The 21,432-nt window shown below is 34.2% G+C and overlaps 1 protein-coding gene across 1 annotated transcript in view; it reads right to left on the bottom strand.

Annotated features, from left to right (window-relative positions):
• ATP8A1 (ATPase phospholipid transporting 8A1) overlaps positions 1 to 21,432 on the bottom strand; it is a 113,997-nt gene that overhangs the window by 69,843 nt on the left and 22,722 nt on the right. Inside the window, exons 10-21 of the mRNA XM_026077534.1 lie at positions 19,292 to 19,403; positions 18,230 to 18,395; positions 17,542 to 17,669; positions 15,749 to 15,826; positions 13,990 to 14,078; positions 11,048 to 11,092; positions 8,566 to 8,638; positions 6,703 to 6,808; positions 5,165 to 5,247; positions 4,924 to 4,973; positions 1,471 to 1,540; positions 351 to 435 (exon numbers count right to left, since the gene is read on the bottom strand). Of these exons, the coding sequence (XP_025933319.1) occupies positions 351 to 435; positions 1,471 to 1,540; positions 4,924 to 4,973; positions 5,165 to 5,247; positions 6,703 to 6,808; positions 8,566 to 8,638; positions 11,048 to 11,092; positions 13,990 to 14,078; positions 15,749 to 15,826; positions 17,542 to 17,669; positions 18,230 to 18,395; positions 19,292 to 19,403 (1,085 nt within the window). The remainder of the gene's footprint in view (positions 1 to 350; positions 436 to 1,470; positions 1,541 to 4,923; positions 4,974 to 5,164; positions 5,248 to 6,702; positions 6,809 to 8,565; positions 8,639 to 11,047; positions 11,093 to 13,989; positions 14,079 to 15,748; positions 15,827 to 17,541; positions 17,670 to 18,229; positions 18,396 to 19,291; positions 19,404 to 21,432) is intronic.

The raw sequence follows: 21,432 nt of genomic DNA, 5'->3' as shown, positions 1-21,432 counted from the left end.
TTCCTGTGCAACATTCCTACAGTATTCATTGTGTAAGGGAGATGAAAACCATCAGGGAAAGTGAAATCTTCACAGAAACAAAGAACTGTGCAATGTATTTGCTCTTTGAAAAAAACCACCTTTAGTTTAAAAGACTCCATTTAATTCCAACTGCTCTATTTTTTTTAATGTGAACTTATTACTGAGACTTCTTGGGAAAAGAAAGGCAGTTTTAGGAAGGCATTACTAAAACATTGTAATTTTCAAACTTAATGTGAATAAGACATTACAACAATATGAAATAGCAAAAATAAAAAGTTGAACAGAAACTGAGTTTCAGATGTAGTTTTATATTGAATAATATTACTCACCTTCTGTAGCAAACTGCTCTAGATGTTTTAAGGTGATTTCTTTGTATTTTGAACTCTCAGCAAGACGCTCATAAATTACAGTATCCTATAAAACAAATAAAATTAACTTGGAAAAATTTAATAGAATAAATGAGTTTTGTTGGACTGACAATACAAATTAAGTAGGAAAATGGCATAAAAATATGCAGCACTGTATTGATTTATTTTGGTAACAAAAAAATGAGTAGAAGTGAGTTTCTCTCAAGGGAAGGAAAGGACATTCTAAGCCCACACATCCTACGAATTTACAGCTTCTGCTATCATGTGTTTTTTTTTCTCTCCTACAGTTTTTACTGTTATTTCTTGTCATATTGAAGAGCACTGTGTCTTCCTTTGCCCTGCCACATGAATTTTTTTGTCTCCTAAAATGTCATCTTCCTCTTTACTATTAAGGCAACACGTTAAAATTAGTGTATTTAATAACTGCCATTCTCAGGTTTTTGTAGCCAGCTTGCATATACAGAATATTAATGAAGGCTTCTTGTCTTCACTTGAGAAGATATAGAATAGACATTTATATTCAATCATCTTCATTTTTTAATACCATCCAGGAATTGGATAACCCCCAAACTTGACTTTAGATATGGAACAAGAACTAATGAGCAACTTTACCACTCCTGGATACACTGTGATCAAAATATCTTCTTCCCATACATAGATCCTTTTTTCCAGGAAAATTTACTTCTGGCATAACAGCAATGGTAGATCACAATTCCCACCTACTCATCGGTGCTAGATAACTATTCCGACTTAGTCATTTATGCTCAGCTGCTCAGGCAAACAAATAATCGATTAACCCAAACCTTCAACCATTTTATTGGAGTACAAAGGAAAACAATTAGTAGTAAGTACAGAGGTGTTAGTCAAAGTACAAAGAATAGGATGAGTAGGTCTGACTCACCTGCATAGGCAGTTAGTAAAAATGGCATAAACAACTACATAATAAAATTAAGTAAATTGAAAAGGCATTTTCCTTCTCTCCACTTTCAATGTTATGACTACAGTTATATTAAACTTTTGCTTTTGCATTTGTGTCAGTAGCACATGTTCTCTGGTACAATGAAAATATAATAAAACTCACAGCTCCTTTACAGTAGAGTCTTAACTTTCCTGTTGGTGTGCGAACTATCACCGACATTCTCTTCCTAGTGCTGAAAGAGAAATTCAGTGCCCTTTATGTGTATATGGTTCATAAATATTTGTATTTGCCAACATTTTTATCTTAGAATATTGCTATATATGTCAAAGCAAAACAAATAAGGCCTGTATATTCTGAATGATGTTCTTTAGGTGACTGGGATGGAAAAACGGTTTTACTGTCAAATATTTAGAGTTAATGTGGTGACTGCTTGTAGGTATTTTTCCTCTAAAAGCATATTTCAGAACCTTCATTAAACACTGTCCACTGTTCATGAAGAAGCATCTCATGGCATAAAACATTTGTGACTGAGATCATAAAGAGTTAATGTATCTCCTTCTCCATTTCGTCTCTAATCCAAGAAATCTCAGATAAGCAGAATTCCAAAATCCTTAGACAGTGCCCAGTTGGGGATCTGCTGTAAGACCAATGGAGAAATTCAGATCTTCCAAACTGCACTTATACTGCCTAAAATAAAAGCAAGCCTCAGACAGATCCACTTTAATTCCTGGCAAAATGATCTAGCCTATAGCTACCAAAATTCTTTATACTCGTCTGAAAGTTCCCTTTAATTATGGAGGAAATACAGTTCTTTAGGGTTTGTATAAACTATAATTTTTATATATATATATAAATATATATATATATATGCCCTTAACAGGTAAAGCCTCAATAGCTTTGCAATACCAGAAGACTGTAATCCCAAAGTTCAGCATACAATTGCATATCTATCAGTCTACTGAGGATGTATCAGAGAATAACTAACAATTTCCTGTAGCACTCTTAAAATTGAGCTATGAAGACATATATTGAATCTCGACTGACAAATACATTGTCGCAGTAAAACTACAATAAAGCTAGTGAGCAGGACTTACTGTCAAGGACTTTAATTTTTTATGAGTCATGTCATTGCAGTGTTAGTTTTATTTCTTTTACTTGGTGAGATACAGAAACCACAAAATAACACTGCTACAAACAACTGAAAAACTTTCAAATGTGATATCCTTTTGTTTTGTTTTGTTTTCTTCACCATAGGAGGCAGAATAGCTGGTAACTCCCATGCAGTTGTTGCTGAATTAAAGATAGACAGAAGGGGAAAGAGATGCTTTCTTCTTTCACAACATTTGCCGCCTCCAGAATTTGGGAATGCAAAAGGAGTTGCTCCTGATTGGCCCTGTTACTTTAAAGCTTATCTCAGATTCAAGGTGATGATTTCATCATTAGTGCAACAACACAACCACAGAAAACAAACACTGCTACAGAGACTTTGATACCTCCTCGGTCAGCCCCTCTAGTTGTTCTTCTGCATTTAGAAGTATCAATCTTTTCTCACAGAAGAGGATCAGTTCTGGGCCTCACTGAATGATGGAAAGGAGGCAAGATCTCAAATGCTCTAGAAGAAGGCCTAGTGTGGGCCCAGTACAACAATGAAGGCAACGTGTATTTTTTGTAGCACTGATCAGATGGGGGACTAGTCAAGCTACTGCTGTATTTCAGGTAAATACATCCGCATACTAAACTGAAAATAGTCCTTAGACAAGAAGCTTTACTCTATAAAAACTGTAGAAGGCTTTTGCTAGAATGTGGAGAGATTTCCCAGTGAGGGAGATGAAGATCAGTCATTAAGTCAATAGATGGTGCGTATTCCCAGATATTGAGATATTATTACTATGTCTATACTCAATACTTGTCAGCTAAATTAATTCTGGTGCTAAAAATTCAGTTCATTCTTCTAACWGGACAAGTAGATACAATCAAAACCTCTCTTAGTAGCATTGCTGGTAATGACACATGTTGATGCAAGAACTGATGTAAAAGCTGCGATGCAGGCTGTGGAAGTCAAGTCATCAGAACTTTAAGGAACATGATGAATGTAGCTTATGCTTACTAAAACAAGGAATCACATGCTCAAAATCATGCTCATCTCTGTGACTGGTTATACCTGGTCCAGGTGAAAAGACAGTACACGTATTTGGCACAGGGATGACCGTAAGCATTAAGGCATTCTTTAATTCTGGATCCTTAACTGACACAGTGCCTTCCCTTCTTACCCCACTGTAGGTACATACCCTAGGTGTTATATGTTGGCTTCCCAGAGACAGCTGAGGAGCCCTGGACAGCAGAGGGTCTCAACTACTCTCCACTTCCTTGAGCTTAAGGTACCACAACAGTTGCGACACCTGAGCTAAGTATCTACTGGGGGCAAACTCATCAAGATACCACTTGCTCCACAGAGATTAGCATCGCTTTTCAGGAATAACTGTCAACTAACTGCTTTAGCATTACTAGTTGCTTTCAGTATGCTCAAACATTGGTAGGACAGAAAGCTACTTCCATACCTCCAAGAAAAGTATATTACTAGCATATTATGTAAGTATGCTACTTCTCTTTTCACAGGCACATCTCATGATCTTTGTAAAGAAATAATACCACAAAACACAACTCTACCAAGCATTCCTACAAGTTTTACTTCTGTGACACACTTCTCCAAAAACCTGCCCCTATCAAAATGTTGACATTGTTGTGCTCTACTTGCAGAATAGTCTTATCCAGCTCATGCTGGAATCACTACAAGAAATCAGTTTGCATTTTTTTTTTCCAGGAAAAACAACTTACAACACCTGGAAACTCTTAACTCAGGCATCTTAATTGTTACAGATTACTTCTCTGAAGGTACACGCTCCTGGCCATTCAGATGGTCTTAGGTTTTGGAGCTAAAATTTCTTCTGCTGTGGAACAAGGGTGACCTCTAGTGCCTCCAAGAAGCCAGTTCCAAGTAAAGCTATGAAATATACAGAGTAAGTGAAAAACAACTATAAAATCTGAACACTTAGTAAAGCTGAGTGATGGGTATCCACTCAAAACCTTAATCCTCCAAAGGTTAAGATTCACAAGTAATTCTCTTTTCACCAGAAAATATCACTGTTTAAATTACGATAAACTAATACCTGTCTGAAGCTTCTTCCCCTCAAAAATATCAATTTTCTAATTAATTCCCATGGTGCTAGTGATTTCAGAAATAAATTTAAAATTTCATTTCTCTATACTGTCTATTCATACTTAAAAAAAATTTTCAGAGCAATTTTTTGGAAGCTTTGAGCAAAAGTGAAAACTAAAAATATTAGCCAAAAAGGAGATGACAGAAAAATTATATGCCTCTGAAAATAATGTTACAATAAAACCAGAATGTGATCTTACTCATGTGCATTGCTTTGTCTATAGTATGGTCATATATGCTAAAGTGATAAAAGCCACACAACTTGCACTCTTTGTAAAGTATAAAACGTTAAAAAAGATTTTTCTGTATGAATAGCATAAATGCAAACATTTTTATCCATAAGAGAAATTCTTAAAGTACTTTCACGAAAGACATTAGGTGTTCAACATGCCGTTTACCTTGTAAATTCCAGTACATTTAGCAATTCATATCGTTCTTCCTGTCCCAACTGAAAAATAATAAAAATAAGAAAAAAAGAAAAGAGATAAGAATTAATGCAAAAGGATTTGCTGTAGCAAAAGACACACAAAGAAACAAACTGCATCTCAATTGATATGTGCCAAGATGCAGTTATTTAGAAATTATTTAATATGGCAATAAAAAATACTGCAAATTATACTGTTATTCTCATGTACTTACAGACTCTATAATTACTGAGTCAGGTGTCCTTCCAGTGAATACAAAACGAAGATGCCTGGCTGCTCTGACCAGTGCTCCTTCATCTGCAACAAATCAATTACTGCTTTCACAGAAGTACCACAAAATTGTTATYTTCCCCCATGATTCAATGGGCACAGCCCAAGATTTTCTACTTTTGATTTCCTTTTTCCTTGATAATTTGTAAAATTAGAGGCGATGATGGAATAGAAAGAACTCTTTGTCTCTCCTGTTAAAACTGTGCTGAAATGAGTTTACATTTCAGAGAAAATATGCTCCAAAAGGAACATGCCTCTCAGTCCAGTAAGGAGAACAACCTCTTTAAAGTTTAAGTTGCAGCCTAGTGAACTCTGCACTCCTGTAGACACGACGATACAGCTTCATCAAGAGAGAAGCCTTCCTGCCCGCCTCCTCCCCATAAGCGTATGTTCTGGGAGTTAGACGTTTGGATGCTCTCTGACTAAACATTGCTTAGAGAACAAACCTCTCACTTCTGGGCAAGCGCCTTATTCAGTAGGGCATTACACAAGAAGGTAAGTACCTTGTCCAAGTTCTGCTTTCGAAGACAAGAGTGGTAAGTCATTCTTGTAAATAATAGATAAATTCAGTGCCTACATCCCTGAAAGGTTTCAAGCTGTGACTCAGTTTCCCACAGGCATCAGTTCTCCCCAGATGATTCAAGATATCAAAACTGAATTAGCTCACCATGCCCAACAAAACGCAGCTCTCATCCCATTAACTTTATTTATTTTATTTATTATGGCCCTACCTCTGTCCTGTCTTTAATTCTTGTAGGACAGAATTTGCAGGTAAATGGCTACCCAGGAGTTGGGACAGACAGAGAAAGAGGAAGGCTGGAGACTGTGCTTCATGTCACTTTTCCTATCATAGTTTGTCATATTACATTAGCTCAGTAGAACCGATCATATTTTAATTATTTTGCCTTGGTCCCTCAGGCCTTGAATTCAAAATTGTTTGTGCAACAAAGTAGGCCTGAACCAGACCTTTTCTACTCTAATCTTTTTTACTTTGTTTATCTGGTAGAACTTATCACAACTTCTATCCTTTTAAAAACATTTTTTTTCATTTTTGATTAAAACATRGTCTTTGTTATAACTCAATACCAGTGTTATTGAATATGGAACAGGTACAAAAGCAAGAACATCAGCTTGCCTCCTGGTTTATTTTGATTTCTATTTGCATTTGAGTAGCTCATTCAGAATTCCATAGTAATCTAATGACAGCTTAGTAATACTACAGTTACCAATCACCCTTTGCCATTATGTAATCTGCAGGAAATCCATACATATTTACTAAAGCAAAGTAAGCAAGAAAAAAGTCTAAATTTATTTTTCTTGATAAATCTGTTTTTAGCTGACACCAATTCTCTTTAGGGGGGGTCTGTCTTCTTTTTTAATTTCAGCAGATACTTCAAAATAAACAATACATTTTGCATACGATTTTCTTGTTGAACAGATAGAATACTTTGCTATATGTTCACTCCATTATTTGACTCTCACCTGGAGATGCTGCTTGATATATGATCTTATCACCTTCTCTTTCTGGAACAGCTGTATGACACACTGCCATCATTGTCAAAAACTCACATATTATAGGTGCAGTTGGCTAAAGAAAAAATAGTGTCAGAAAGTGATAAATCATTTGAACAATATAAGCAACTGAAATGTAATAATAGATATGGACAAATAAATGGTCAAGAAAAACCTAATGAAATTTTTTTTTCCTCTAACTATCAACAACTAAATAAAACAGACTATCTATCCTCCAATTTCAGCTTGCAGAGTTAACTTCTTGCTGCTCTACTTCAATATAGACTATACAGATAGTGTTTAGTGGCATTTCCTGTCATAACCATCAAAAGGGAATAATCAGAAATGTAAAATAATTCACATAAACATTTTACACAAAAGCTAAACCTGAATCCTGTATTGAAAGAATTTTACTTTAAAATGATTTCACAACTGATTTTATTATTCACTGAAGTCTCTTTGAATGTTAGTCTTTTTTTGTTAAAAATATTCCTCTTTATATTACTTTTTTCTAATATGGTATCTGACAACTTTTAAGAACCTTTAGAAAATGTAGCAACCAAACTCTAAAATCATGTGGGAAACACTGCATGGTCAGGTGCAGCGGAATTTGAAAAGAAAATAATTTAAAATGGTTTAACCAAGGGAGTAAGAGGAAAAGAATAGATCTAATCAAAATAGTTGACATTTGTGACTAATGCACATAAAATGCCTTATTAGTACATCTGAAGTCGGCAAAACGAAGGAACCAATTCCTGAACAGTTGTTCAAAAAACTCCCAGTGCATCCCCTAAATAAGCTAAAAACAGCTGCCACCACAAACTGAGACTTTTTATAGAATATTTTTAGTATTTAGTATTTCTGATTAGTGGTACACTAAGAATATCAACAATAGAATTCAATTTACAATTACTCTATAAAATATAATAATCTCTGAAAACCTAACTTAATTCCACTAGGATTCTATAAACAACAGTAGTCATAGGAAAATGACTACCTAAAMTGGCCTGGGCATTTCTGTATGAGAGATCCCTCTGCCACATTTGTAGGAAGAAAATACTTCACTGTCTGTCAGTTACCCTGAAATTATGCTCAGGGGAAGACCAAATTAAGCAAAAAGAGTAACTTATTTACACTCTTCAAATACAGACTGAACAGTTTAAGGATTCCAGACAGGTGTTCTTTGTTATAGCCAGGTAAAAACATCTCTTATACAAATGACAAACAGAAAATGTTAATGATTGGACTGTTTCATAATCAAATTATAAACTAAACTACTAACCTACTGCAAAATGTACTGTCTCTTTGGAGGAAATATCAGACTCTATAATCTCTATTTCAATTAATTATCTGATGTGATGATCTAACAAGCGCATATACAAAAACAATGTATATAGTTAATTCCTTGCTTTTAACTAAGCCTGGGCACAGAAATAATCAATCATGTCAAGATAGTAAGTTGACATGGCTGATACTGCAAGCTTTGATCGATAGCATGACAAACATATGAACAGCATGACTTAGGATAAAACAATGGTAGAAATACCCATAGAATCCACAGTGTAAGACTACTATGCTTCAGTCTTAGAAATTCTGAGTCTGAAATTCCTTCAAAAAAAAGGCTCTCTGCAAGTTAACACTGGATGTTAGTTCTAGATGGATCTAATTAAGTTACACACATCAACAGTGAACAATTAAAAAAGTATTCACGACTACACCTGGGTTTTGTGTAAGTACTTAATTTATTTTTCTTCAAAGGAAATCATCTTCTGGCTTACTGAAAGCCACGGTTTGATTTCACAAAACAACAGTAATTTTTTCTGTACCACTTACATGATTGCTTTGAAGATTCTCCAGTAATGATGAGTCACTAAATGTTTTTTCTTCTCCATTTTGTGAGCCCTGCCTAGAAATAATTAAGGAGAAGAGAGAAAACCATTAGCATGTTCTTAACAATTCATCTGCAGATCATCTGCTGTGCTGAGGTCAAACATAAATTTCAGTTTGTAGGTTTTGCAACATAGTGCTGTGGCTGCAATCACATAGGATGAGAAACTGAAATGAACAGGTGCTTGTTACACATCTCCAACATTTATCTATTTTTGATAAACTCTGATTTACATAAATACTCCCAAATGCAGGGAAGTTTTTCTACTGTCTTCAGATAATGCAGGATGAAGTAAAAATCTACTAAAATACAAGATTGTGGCTTCTGCTCTCCTCAGGAGGTCATTATTGGAGCCACACAGAACAAGACACGCCTTAAGAAATAACATTTCTTTGAGAAATTAGCAGCAGGAATAGGTTTGCAAACATTTACAGAAAAGCAAGTGAGGTAGCTGAAAGAGTTAAAGTAAACTGAGTTTGTACATCAGGGAAGACTGAAAGGAGATGGCTTGTCTTCTATTGCCCATGACCAAAAAGAAACCTAGTAAGCTGATGTATAAAGATGTAGCAACAGTGGTGAAGCAGGAAGGGACCAAAGAGAGACAAAGCGGTGAGGGTTCTGGAGAAAGTTGCACACAAACATCTTTCACATTGACCAAGGCTTCTGGCTGAAGCTAAGGACTCAAAAAAGTAAATACTTCTAGACCTGGTTACATCTTGTTACAGACTTGTTACTACAGTACAGCTGACTGTTGACCATGACGACAATCTACCTGAGTTTGAACCTCAGTGAAACAAAACAGGGCTGAAAAGTGAGCCTACTTTGGAGAAGAGGTATTCTTTTTTCATTTACATTGGATTTTGCCTTGGTCACACAATCTTAGAAGAGCCTGAACACACTCAATGACTTAAGCTGGAGACTAAGCCACAGTCATATCAAAGGTAGTCTAAAGATTCTCTGTGGAAACAAAAGAGGGCTGTTGCAGTCCTGCACTACTGTGAAGGCATATGAAATGACAGTACCTCCTCTGCATAAATTCTCAAGGACCACTTTTTGCACAAGCCTATAATGAAAGCGAGAAACCCAAAGCATTCTCAATCACTGAGAATTTTTTTAAAATAAATATCAAAGCAACTGGCTCTTGAAGTGCTGAAAGTTAGCAATTTCAATAACATCAAGTTTGTTTAGAGTTTAAGGTTTAAACTTTGTTTGCTTAAAGCTTTCTGATAAAAAACTTCAGGATATAGATCTCTTCTGCAGCAGCAAAGACAACTAATTTCTGAATCTCAGCGCTAAAAAGAAACTGCAAACCAGTCGGAGATATAACTGTTTTCCAGTTGGACACAACAAGTATTTTATGAGCAAACATGCTTGATTATATATAAGCATTAACATTATTTTAATAAAACCACTCATTTGTGCACAGCTAAGCATGCTCGTACATGTTTGTAAGGAATAGGCCACTACAACAAATACGGATATCCAGGTCAGATAGAATTTTGGGGCACATGCATGGGTGTGAGATATTTTGGGTGCATGTGGGGAGAGATTTTGTTCCTTTTTTTAATCTAGAAGAATTGTTAATTCTAACTTAGCAAAATAAGTTTTTCTCACAAACTTTTTAAACATACAGAGACAACATACTGCATAGCTTTTGGTGCAATACCTTGTCATGACTTTCATCAAACATAACAATAATTTAAAGACTGCAAATGAATTTTTGTCCCCTTTTTATTTGAGCTAATTCTGAACAGGATAGCAAATGATTGATTGGTTTAGGAAAGAACAATGAAGACAGTACAAGACATCATGCAGATGGGAACAGAAAGGAAGTCAGGACTTAGCCTTTCCTGAGATTCCTGTTTAAAAGATTAATGTTGGCTCCAGGTGCATTTGGGTGGTTTAATCTCAATTTCAGTTAAAAGAAAACGAAAACAACAAAAAAACAGGTAGTGCTAATATTCTAAGACTCTTCGTAGAAAGTAAAATATTAACAATAGCTTATTACATATTTTTCGCTCTCAAGTTCAGGCTATTTTTCTAACAGATATTATTCTTAACTTATTACTAGGTAACGGTAGAAACATTTTCAAAAGTGTGATCAAAGTTACCTTGATACCTTTATAAATAACCAAAACTCTCTCACCAATAGCTATTCTGAATTGTATTGTCAGTAGGACAATTGCACTATACCTCAGTGACCGTATTAGTTAACAATTCTATTGCAGAGTACCCAACCTAATCACTTAGAGTTCTGTCAGCATAAAATTGTATAAGCCTCAGTCAGCCTGCATCAATTTGAAGCTAAAACAGCTTTTGAGAAAAATATTATATATTTAGCTCTATTTCTAAAAATTTATTTATCTCACTGGTATTAAGCATGAATCTTAAACAAACACCATATACTAAATGATTTTTAGAGCTTACCAGTCATCTGAAGGAACACTATAATCCTCAGGCTCAGGGCAATGGCTGCACAAAAAGTAAGAGAGGAATAGAAACAGGTAAAGGAAAGAATCACAAAGGCTACAAAATTTGATCACGTGTAAAAGAGAAGTTAGTTAGTGAAATTATTACTAAAAAGAGAAAGATTTAAAAGCATCTTAATGAGTATTTTCCCAGTACCTAGGTTACAATAAAGCATTGCAAAAAGTATGATACTTCTGTTGAGGCTTTATAAACCATAAAGGATAATTTTTGTTTGATTTAAAGCTTGTCTAATTACTAACATACACCAGCTGATATAATAGCATTATCCCTCTTTACAAATCTTGCTTTATATTTCAGTATACATTAACCAACAAACTGTCTTATACAGAAGTCTATGTCAAAGTCTAACACATAACAGTTGAACAGGCTGTTATGACTGTGACTTTGTTCTGGAGAGGGGTAAAGGTCAGTCTAAAATTGGAATATACTCATTTTCAGTGCAAGAAAATATAGTAGGTACTCAGAAACTGAGGCAGAACAGCTAGGACCAGATTTCCTAAAAGTATCTTTACAACAAAAAGGGAATGAGGTAGACAGTTAGTAATTAGGTCCAAGACAGCTAAAAGAAGAGTCCACTGAAAAAAGACTCCACTTCGAAACTTTGAAAACTTTATCAGGCTGAAGTATTACCTTGTTTCACTTGAAACATCTAATTGTGTTGTGATTTTGTTTCCTGTACACATCAAAATTGGTTCAGCCTCAGCAGTCATCACATCTAACACGACATATCACATCAAACCTGCCACCTCTAATACATCTAAGAAAGACTCAGTCAGAAAATAGGCAGAAAATATATCCAGTGCATACTAAACAGAATGAAGACTACCACAAATGCAGTCAGTTACTTTTTTTTTAAACAGTATTTTAGATGCCTTCTTACTAATTAAAGCACAGACTCAAAAGGAGGAAGAAATGGGGTCAATTCCTTCCTCCGACTGCATGGAATCCTGGGACAGTGCTGCAGTCACTGGGCACTAAGGTAGCTCAGGCTTGCTTCTTTTTTATTTGGACTTATGCTTCAAAAGCGCATTACTCTTTAATTCTTCCCATTTGCTCATCTTCGGTCTCCAAGTCAACTGGGTCTTGCTCTTCATTATTTTAGAAATGTTTACTCCTAATTAAGGAACAAGACATTCAACTGCTAGAATTTCCTGCAGTTTCATATTAAACAAAAAGTAGCATTTCTTGCTATGTCAATGCTTATGTCAGCTTATCTGGCTGAGTTCAAAAAAAGCTGATCAACACAGCTAACTATAGCATGTGAAAGATCTAGCCCTATGATGACACAGGTTGGAATATATCACAAATTATACTACACTTGACAAGGCATGGAAGAGGGAAGAGTCACTTCTATCCTTTTCTCTGTGTTCCCAACCTCCTCTAACCTGCACCAATACAGAGAGAAAGCGTGAATCTGTTGTCAGAGTAGCCACGAGAAATGTTGTAACAGCTATTTGCTCTAAAGAGAAACTGCTTTCTAAACAGACTAATGCTCTTTAAAAATGCCAATGTCTTTTCAAAAGCGGATGAATAGGAGCTGGGAAGCATAGCAAGAAAAATTAGAACACTTTTACTTAAAACACATTAACACCCTGGTTTTGCAAAGGAGAAGTCTGAAAATTTGTGCTATATCAACTTCAGATAGAGATATACAATGAACTGAATATCAAATGTTGATTTTAATTGCCACTACCATTAGTGTATTCTTGTCAGCTTACAAAATTGCTATACAAAGAATTTGAAAATAGACGGCTCAGATCAGTTTCACTGAAGTAAAAAGACTAGCTCCTGTGCTTGAAGGTGAGCCCAAAATAAAGTGTGAGTTTTGTGGGGGTTTTTTGGTTCRTTTTTTGAAATACGAGGGTTGAAACTGTATTTTTTTTAAATGAAATTATTAATTTAAAAAACACCATTATGGTTAATACATGGAGGATTTAAGTTTTCAAAACAAAAGCATGTATCATCAGACTCCTCAAAATTATTTTAGGAACTTTGAAAGGATCCAAATTATCCCACAAAAGCCCCCCAAAACCACAAAGCCACAAAAGCCCAAACATCGCTTTAGCACAAGTTCAAAACTTAAAATTTCATAACGTCTGCCTGGTCTCTGCTCAACATTTAATGTTCTAAAGGTGTCTAGTTATCTTCCACTGAACATTCAGAGATCCGCCTAGGCCCTGCATTTCATTTACTGCTGGCATTATAATGTAGGCACTTCTGCTCTATTTATTGCTCTTATGAGTTTCTTGCAAGTCAACAGCCTTAGAACTTTGAGCCTTTCACAAACTGGTCAATGAACGTGGCTGCAACTGTAGACAGTAAGTAATAAAATGTTTTGTCTGCTTTTATTTGGAGAGATTTCTTAATAGTTAAAAATCTATATTTGGAGTTAGGCCACTTTAAAACTACTCACAAAAACCACTTGGATTACATGTTATAGTAGTGTAATCCAAATTCTTGTTCGTCCTGCATAGCATTTAGTATAAGAGCATGTGCCTACATGGAATATGAAGCATGGACAACTACAGAAGTTTTCTGCAAGTATGAGGGAAGTAATTTTTTAATAATAGCATTAAACAGATTGAGCTATAGAAGAAGCAGACATACTGAAGTTGCTTTATGACATTGGAAACAGAAACAAAAATATAGACACCAAAGACAAAAAGAGGCGTTATAACTGAAGTGATAAAGAACTACAGCCTTCTTACAAGTAACATTTCATAGTCACAAACAAATTGACTCTAAATTGTATCTACTGCCAAGCATAAGTTTGTTTTAAATGTAGCTTTAACTTTATGTATATATGTGTGTACATACACACAAGCAGAGGAAGAGAAAGATGTACAGATATAGAAATGAGTATATATAAAAATACCTACCCATACGCAACTCCTGCTATAGTACACTTCTTAAATTGCATGACATTGCATGTGAGGGTACCCGTTTTGTCAGAAAATATGTATTTGACCTAAATAAATGGCAAAATTAATTATTGAAAGTTAATTTGTAATTATTTACATATTTATTACAATTCATGCCTATTAGCACACTAAATATCTTTTTTTTTTTTTTTTTTACCAGTTCTGCAAACTTCACGCAGTTCATAGGATATAAATACATTCAGTACATAAATGTTGCAGATGCAGAGTCCTGATATCTATTTCCAAAAAAGCAATCAACTAAGATTGCATGAAAATTAAGAAGAGATGAATTTGATGAGAAACTTCCACTGGCAAGGTGGAAAAATGAGAACGTGAATGACAAGCTAACTGCGAAAAGAGAAAAACAGATGGATGGTATAAAATGAGACAGAAAGCAAGCAAATATTTAACAGTCTCTCCTTCAACTAGAGTATACACCCCTTTAAGGCCAGAAACAGAACAAAAACTTTCTGCTATCTGCACATACTTGTGAAATCCAGTGATCAAAAGGTCTCATCCTCCTCTATGTGGACTAACATTAGAACATATTAAGCTACAACTTCTGTCTGTTGCTTGATACTGTTTTCCCAAAAGGCAGATCTCTTAAGCATTAGATCCGAGAAGTTGGATGCTACATGGCTAAAATTCTCTGTTTAGTTTTGCAAGAATAACAGATAACAACTTTTACATTCCCATGCAATAAGCTAAAGAATCAATTACGAAAAATTATAAATTAGAAAATGCAAGAATATATACACTTCGCATATACTATGACTGTAATTAAATGAACACATAGTATTTTTTCCAAAGAATCAGTGTACTAGCAAGTATAATGTTGAATATACTTTTAAAGCAAGACTGCAAATGCAATTGGCTGAAACAACAAATATAACACGTAGTACTTCTACAAGCAAGCCTCAGAAATAATTCAATAAGTCACACTTGCATAAAATGATGAAGACACAATTGGTGATCTCTTTTGAAAAGCCCGACTGATTTTTCAGTATTACATGGGAACTCTGCAGGAAAATGCAGAGAATAAAGCCCAAATTTCCAGGACTTATTTCAACTATTAGCCCCTGTTTCATTCACTACCTTCAGTCTTTTGTGGCAAAAAATAGGGAAGGCATTTAAAAAGAAAAAAAAAAATCTTCTTCTTTTTATGCAACCATGATTCAGCCCTAGAGCACATCCATCCATTGAGCAAGACAGTGTGTGTGAAAAAACCACCACATAGACACAGATATGCACAATCATAGTATATATACAGAGAGAGATAAATTTATATGCCACAGACAGCCTTAATGCTTCAGAATTCCTCTGAGTAACAGACTTTGCAACTTTAATAATATACTTCAACACTGTTTTGTATGTAATATATAAACACACTTAAATATGGAGCCAAAAACCCACTTAGATTACCTTGGATTACATTAGAAAACCATTTGGAATCTTGGATTACCACACATACATCAATACAAAGAACAGTTTTTGCTCATTTAATACTGGCTTCAAATATTTACCTTATAAGTATTGCAAAGTGTTTTAAAGAAACACCTCTGACAAAATTAAGAAAAAAGAAATAAGCAAATAAAACAAAGACTAAGGCAAGAATATCAGTTTTAAAAGTAAAGCCGCACGTTATTTTAATAATTTAGATTTTAAAACCATATGTATAATTCTCCACACAGAGTTAGAGCTAGTAATTTCTTTGTACCTGTCCGAGTTCTTCATTGAGATTGGAAGTACGAGCCATAGCAGCAGTGTCCGTAGGTTCATAGCGCATATCTATATCCTAAAGAAAAAAATATATATTTACAAGTTTGTCTTCCATAGCTTCTTACAAAAATATTAGTTTATAGAGAGGCTAAATGAACAAGAACAGATTGAATATGAACACAAGTTATCTACTTCTGTTTATTTCAACAGGGGAAGCCACAGACAGTCAGAACACTTCAAGAATTCCAAACAGAAATTAGATTTCCTCCTTAAAACAAAAAAACTGTATGATGCCTTAAGATTTTACTGAGATTACTCCCAATGATTTATATTATTGAATAACTGTTTTACAAATTTATCTAAAATAGAGACCAATAAATAGAAACACTATATTGTAATATTTAGTGAAAAGTCAGTCTTCTCTACTTATACTGTATTCAAAACCAGCCATTCCAAAATGGTAAGATAAATATTTTTTGAGACAAAAAAAAAAAAAAAAAAAGGAGATAAATTTAAGAATACACAATAATAAACATAGGTTACATTCTAAGTATTTCTTTTGCTTGTTCCAAAAAATTCAAAGCTTAGTTTTTAGATACAGGAAAAAATTAAAATATAGTATGGTTTGGCAATGCAGTGCTAGAGACTGCAGATGACCAACTCTATACCAGTATCATTAGCATACACACAGCAGTCGTGTTTAAGGCAGTAAATATCCAGTGTCCCAGATTAAGATAAATTGACTTTTGAAGACAACTATCTCTTTGTTATGTGAAACCGGAGGAACAAAAGTTAGAACTGTCTTTGTTAGGATTTCTTGTACAAGTACTAGTTATGAATCTACTCATTCAACTTAGGTTATATTCTTTCTCCTGTCCACCAAAACCTTTGTCAAGTATTTATTTTGAAATATAGAACATAAATGAAGAATTGTGTTGCACTCTTATTTGTCAACAATATTTGTGCTGCAGTACAAAAGAAATGAAGAAATCAGTAATAGCTGACTGCCTGCAAAAATGTTTAACTTTTAAAATCAAAAGAAATTTTACCTGCTACTGTACATATTAATTTATTTATATTTGTATGACATCATCTCTCGCAAATCCATTTCATGCATTTGATCAAGGAATCAGATCAAAGAGCTCAGAATGATAAGATTAATTTATTTTTGGGAAAAAAAAAAGACAAATTGAAGGCATGATACTAACAGCAATTAGACAACTTAAAAAAAAAAGTCAATCCTTCTTTCCCCCCATCAATTCACTAGGAAAAAATTAAAGAACAACAAAATGATCTTTATCTATTTTGTAGAAGATTATACCAGTAGAGACTGGCTTTGTACAAAAGCATTAAACTATGGCAGGGAGGGAGGTGGAAATCAATGAAAGGTACAGAAAGTGTGGACGAAGCTCAGAAAGAAAAACAAGAGAGAAAACTGAATAAAACTACTCGATCGCAAAACACTCTCTTACGATCATTCTGGTTGAAGTTCTGATACCTGAATATTAAGAATGAGAAGGGACAAAGCACTGGAAAAAGCAGTTCTGCTCCAAAAATGAATCCTGCGCTGTTAAAGAAACACTAAAAAAATATATATTATCATTGCCTTCTCAGATTCCAATAATAAACTGCACACTTAAAATAAGTATTTATGTAAAAAAAATCTGAAAAATGTTCATTCAGACAAATAAAATCATAGAAATCGTTTATAGAAATGACTGGCTAATCATTTCACTTGTAAACCACTTGATTTTAGAAGTCTATGTAAATTACAGCAAGAATAATATTTACCCAATTTATGAAATATGCCTGGATAAATTTAACAACTTCAAGTGTAACCAGCAAACTGATTGGAATAAGATTATTGAAGAGAATGATGAAAGTCAAGAAATTCAACCCAAAATTGCTTGCTCCGCCATCTGCCAAAAACCAAAACATATCATAAAACATTTAAGATGATTCTAAAAAAAAGAAAGAAAGAAATTATAGTGCAGAGTATCATATACTGCTGATTTTTTAAAATGTGACAACTTCTGAAAAGCAAACTTCCCAGCCTTTCCCTCCTTTGACTAATTCCTTCATTTTAAGATAACAACCTGGTTAGAACACCTATACATAGGAACCAAGTTCTAAATATGACTTTTTAAAGTTTGACTTTTTTAAAGTGGGAACTGTGGAATGGAATGGAACTTCTCTATATCCATCCTTACACTTTCCTATTTTCCCCCCCACAAAAACTGTGAAAAAGGTGAATTCACACTACCTAACATAGAGATATGAGATTAGAGAGCTTAATGAATCTTCTAAAAGAACAGGGAATGTGAACATACCTAGCCTAATGACTTCAGTCAACATACAATAAAGACTGACAGAAAAACAACACTATGTAAAGTTGAATGTTAAACATCCTCCTTTTCAAATAGCAAGAATTTAAGGGCAACTGAACACTAAAATATTAATAAATTATTTTACAGCTTACAGTTTAGATCAAGATACCAGTCTCTTCCAGTATGCCTTCGATTCCATATAGCTGAACCAATAGAGCAGATCAAAGACATGGCAATAAGGATGCAGAACAAAATCAAAATCTGAATGTTTGTAATTCGTTCCACGTTAGACATTTTAAGAGGTGGGCTTGTGGAATTCTGCAAGAGACAAAAACACTGGCTATTAAATATTAAGAGGTATGCATACAGTTCTCTTTTTTTTTTTTTCCTCAAATTGTATATTATTGCATCCTTTTCTAAACTTTTCCACAAATAGATCATCATATACTGCATAACTTTCACTTAAAAAAAGACAAACTCATGAATTTGGGTTTCAGTTTTGTATCACAAGCACTTTAAACAACCACACAGAACACTCATAAAAGCAACAGCTACCAGTAAACATTAAAAGTTTATGTACATACACCCAAACAGAGCTATAGAAGACAATTGCTAATTAATACTAAGAACAGTCAAATTAGGTTTTACAAATCAGAAAAGGAATAAGTAAGAGACATGCATGACCAAACTGAAAACATTCCTTTTTCTTGACAAATGCTTTTTAATTTGGATATTTCAAACAACACTAGAAAAAATATCTTCATAGTCTGAGAATTTTTTTCCTCATTATTTTGCAAATGAGTAAAATTTCACTTTGTTTTCTGACAAGAATGCTTACCTTCATACTTGAAAGAAAGCTCCATAACAGGATAGTTTTAGGAGCAGTCAAAAATAAAAAAAAGATGAACAGGCAAACTACAACAATCCAACTTGCTAACAAAATAGTTTTCAAAACACAAGTTACAAAATAGTACCTCTGAATATGCTTATTAGTGGAAAAACTACTCTGTGGCTAAGTGACAGATAATTGTCTAATAGTTATAATAAGAAATTGCTTTATTATTACTGATTTTACTTCATAAGAAAGATGACCCATTACCAGCAATTTAACTACTATATTGAGTCTAACCATGTTTTCTTAAAGAATATTCTGTGCAATAGTGATATAAAAAGGTAACAAAACAGAGAATTCAGAAAAATTCCAAGTGACAAACCTGCATGAGTTTTGTATCATGTCCTGTATAGACAACTATTCCATGAACCCACTGAGTATTTCTCAACTGAGCTCCTCGTAGAAGAATCTGATCAGATCCCAATGGAACAGTACTAGAAGGAAGCAATTTTATATTTTTATCACCAAAATAATCTATTTCAAAGAATAAATGCAACCAGCAGTTGCTAAAGCTTTTAGCTAATTTCTCAAGCATCACTAGCAATTTGGATGCTTATGGTAAATACACTTGGAACCTAATTTTTAAAGTTTTGTGTGTGTTGAATTAAATATAAACTGACAGTATAAAGCAAGTCATATGGGGAGCCCAAAAATTTAAGTTTGCAAAAATATTACTTACCACTTAATTTTGAATACAGTCACTAAAGATATGGGTTAATTTTCCTTTGATTTATGATTACAGAGGTTTTTCTAAATTTTTATGCTGAAATTCAGGTATTCTTATAAAATTGATTTTCCAAAACAATTCTCTAATTAAATAATTTTCTTTGAACTCTCAACTTAATCCATTTTCTCAGTCAAATAAATAACCCTTATGAACCTGGTTAATTATATAAAATTTTTATCTGTATTTTCTGTATCATCTTTAAACCTCAAAACCAGTTTTGGATTTACCTGTATTATTCTTCTAAAACTGCACTAGGTAAGCCAAGTATAAAAATTCATAAGAGATGTTGGAGATGTCTAATAGTCTTTAAATTTAGACAGCTGAGTTAAGACAAATTTGAGTTACGGTATACGTCTAAAACCACAAAACGTTTTAGATGATTATTACCTTTTTCCTGGAACAACCAATATCCTATTTTTGCACTTTTCTTTCTATAAATACTAGCTTACACTTCAGACTTGTCAATAGTGCTCTAGTGTTTGGCATCCTCATCAAAACCAATGATCTCTACAGCTGTTTGAAACCAATACAATATTAAGATTATACATAAATGACTCAATGACAGTACACTAATTCTGATAAATAACCTCTAAAGTTCCTGAGGAAACCRTGTTATTTTGATAACATTTTTGGTTGCACAAAGAGCTTAAAGTCAATCTCAGCAAGCAAGTTTCAGATAACAGTTTCTCTCTTCTGGATTGTGATGTTCCCTTCTCTTCTGTCACACTCAAGCTTTTAAGACTAAATGACACATTTTTCCTCCTCAAAATTAACACTGGCAGTAAAGATTTTTGGAATCAGCTCTTGCAGAAACTAGAAAAAATATTTAATCTGGAAAAATGTTTGAATGCCTTTTCATTAAAACAAACAAACAAACAAAAAAACCCACCCTCCCCTCCCAAAACACCACTACCTCCCAACTTAGTCCTCCTGCTGTCTCGAAAACTAGCATGGAGCATATTGAAGGGATTCTAATGTCTCAAAAAGCACTCCCTCTACCAACTAAATATGTTTCAACAAGCTAAACCTGGAATGACAAAGTCATGTAAAAAGCTGGACACTTCCAGGGGCAGGTACTTAATAAAAAATAAATAAAAATAATAATAATAAAAAAAAAAACAGAAAAAAAACCCAGAAATATAACACATACTGAAGTTTAATTGCTTTTTAAATCTGAACTGCACTCTTCCTACATCTGATATGTGTTCACATCTTGGCAAAATTAAAGTGGAATAAATTTCCTATCAAATATGAAAAGAACTACTGAGTTTAAATTATACAACAATCATTAAGTGGGACTCCAAATCCATTGCTTTTTCGATTAGAAAGCTCTCAAATGGTTATGGATACCCCTCGCACTTGGGATGGGAATTTATCCTCAAGGGTCTGTTACCTGGAAGACATTCGAAACAGAGCTGTGAGTGCAGCCAGGAGGAGTTGACTCCCAGCAGAATCAGTGCACAGACCAAGGAGAAGAAAACACACAGCAAAAAGACCAGAGACACAGAAAGCCCAGAGATGCTAAGGGTCTTGCTACTGATTCTCAACATTGTGATCTTCCTCCATTCTCCTGTGAGGGGATGGTTCCATAAGCTTTCTCCGAAACTGCTCCAACTCATTTGATTCTCCTTGTAGACTACACTGCTACCAGCTCCTTGGCAACGTACATTTACCTGGGTTGTACTCAGTAAGGGATGTTCTCAAAATGGGTACAGTGGAATAGGAGTTCATGTCTT

Source organism: Apteryx rowi, unplaced genomic scaffold (assembly GCF_003343035.1).
Source record: "Apteryx rowi isolate R43461 unplaced genomic scaffold, aptRow1 scaffold_457, whole genome shotgun sequence".
Taxonomy (NCBI): Eukaryota; Metazoa; Chordata; class Aves; order Apterygiformes; family Apterygidae; genus Apteryx; species Apteryx rowi.
This window is presented reverse-complemented; position numbering and strand designations above follow the sequence as displayed.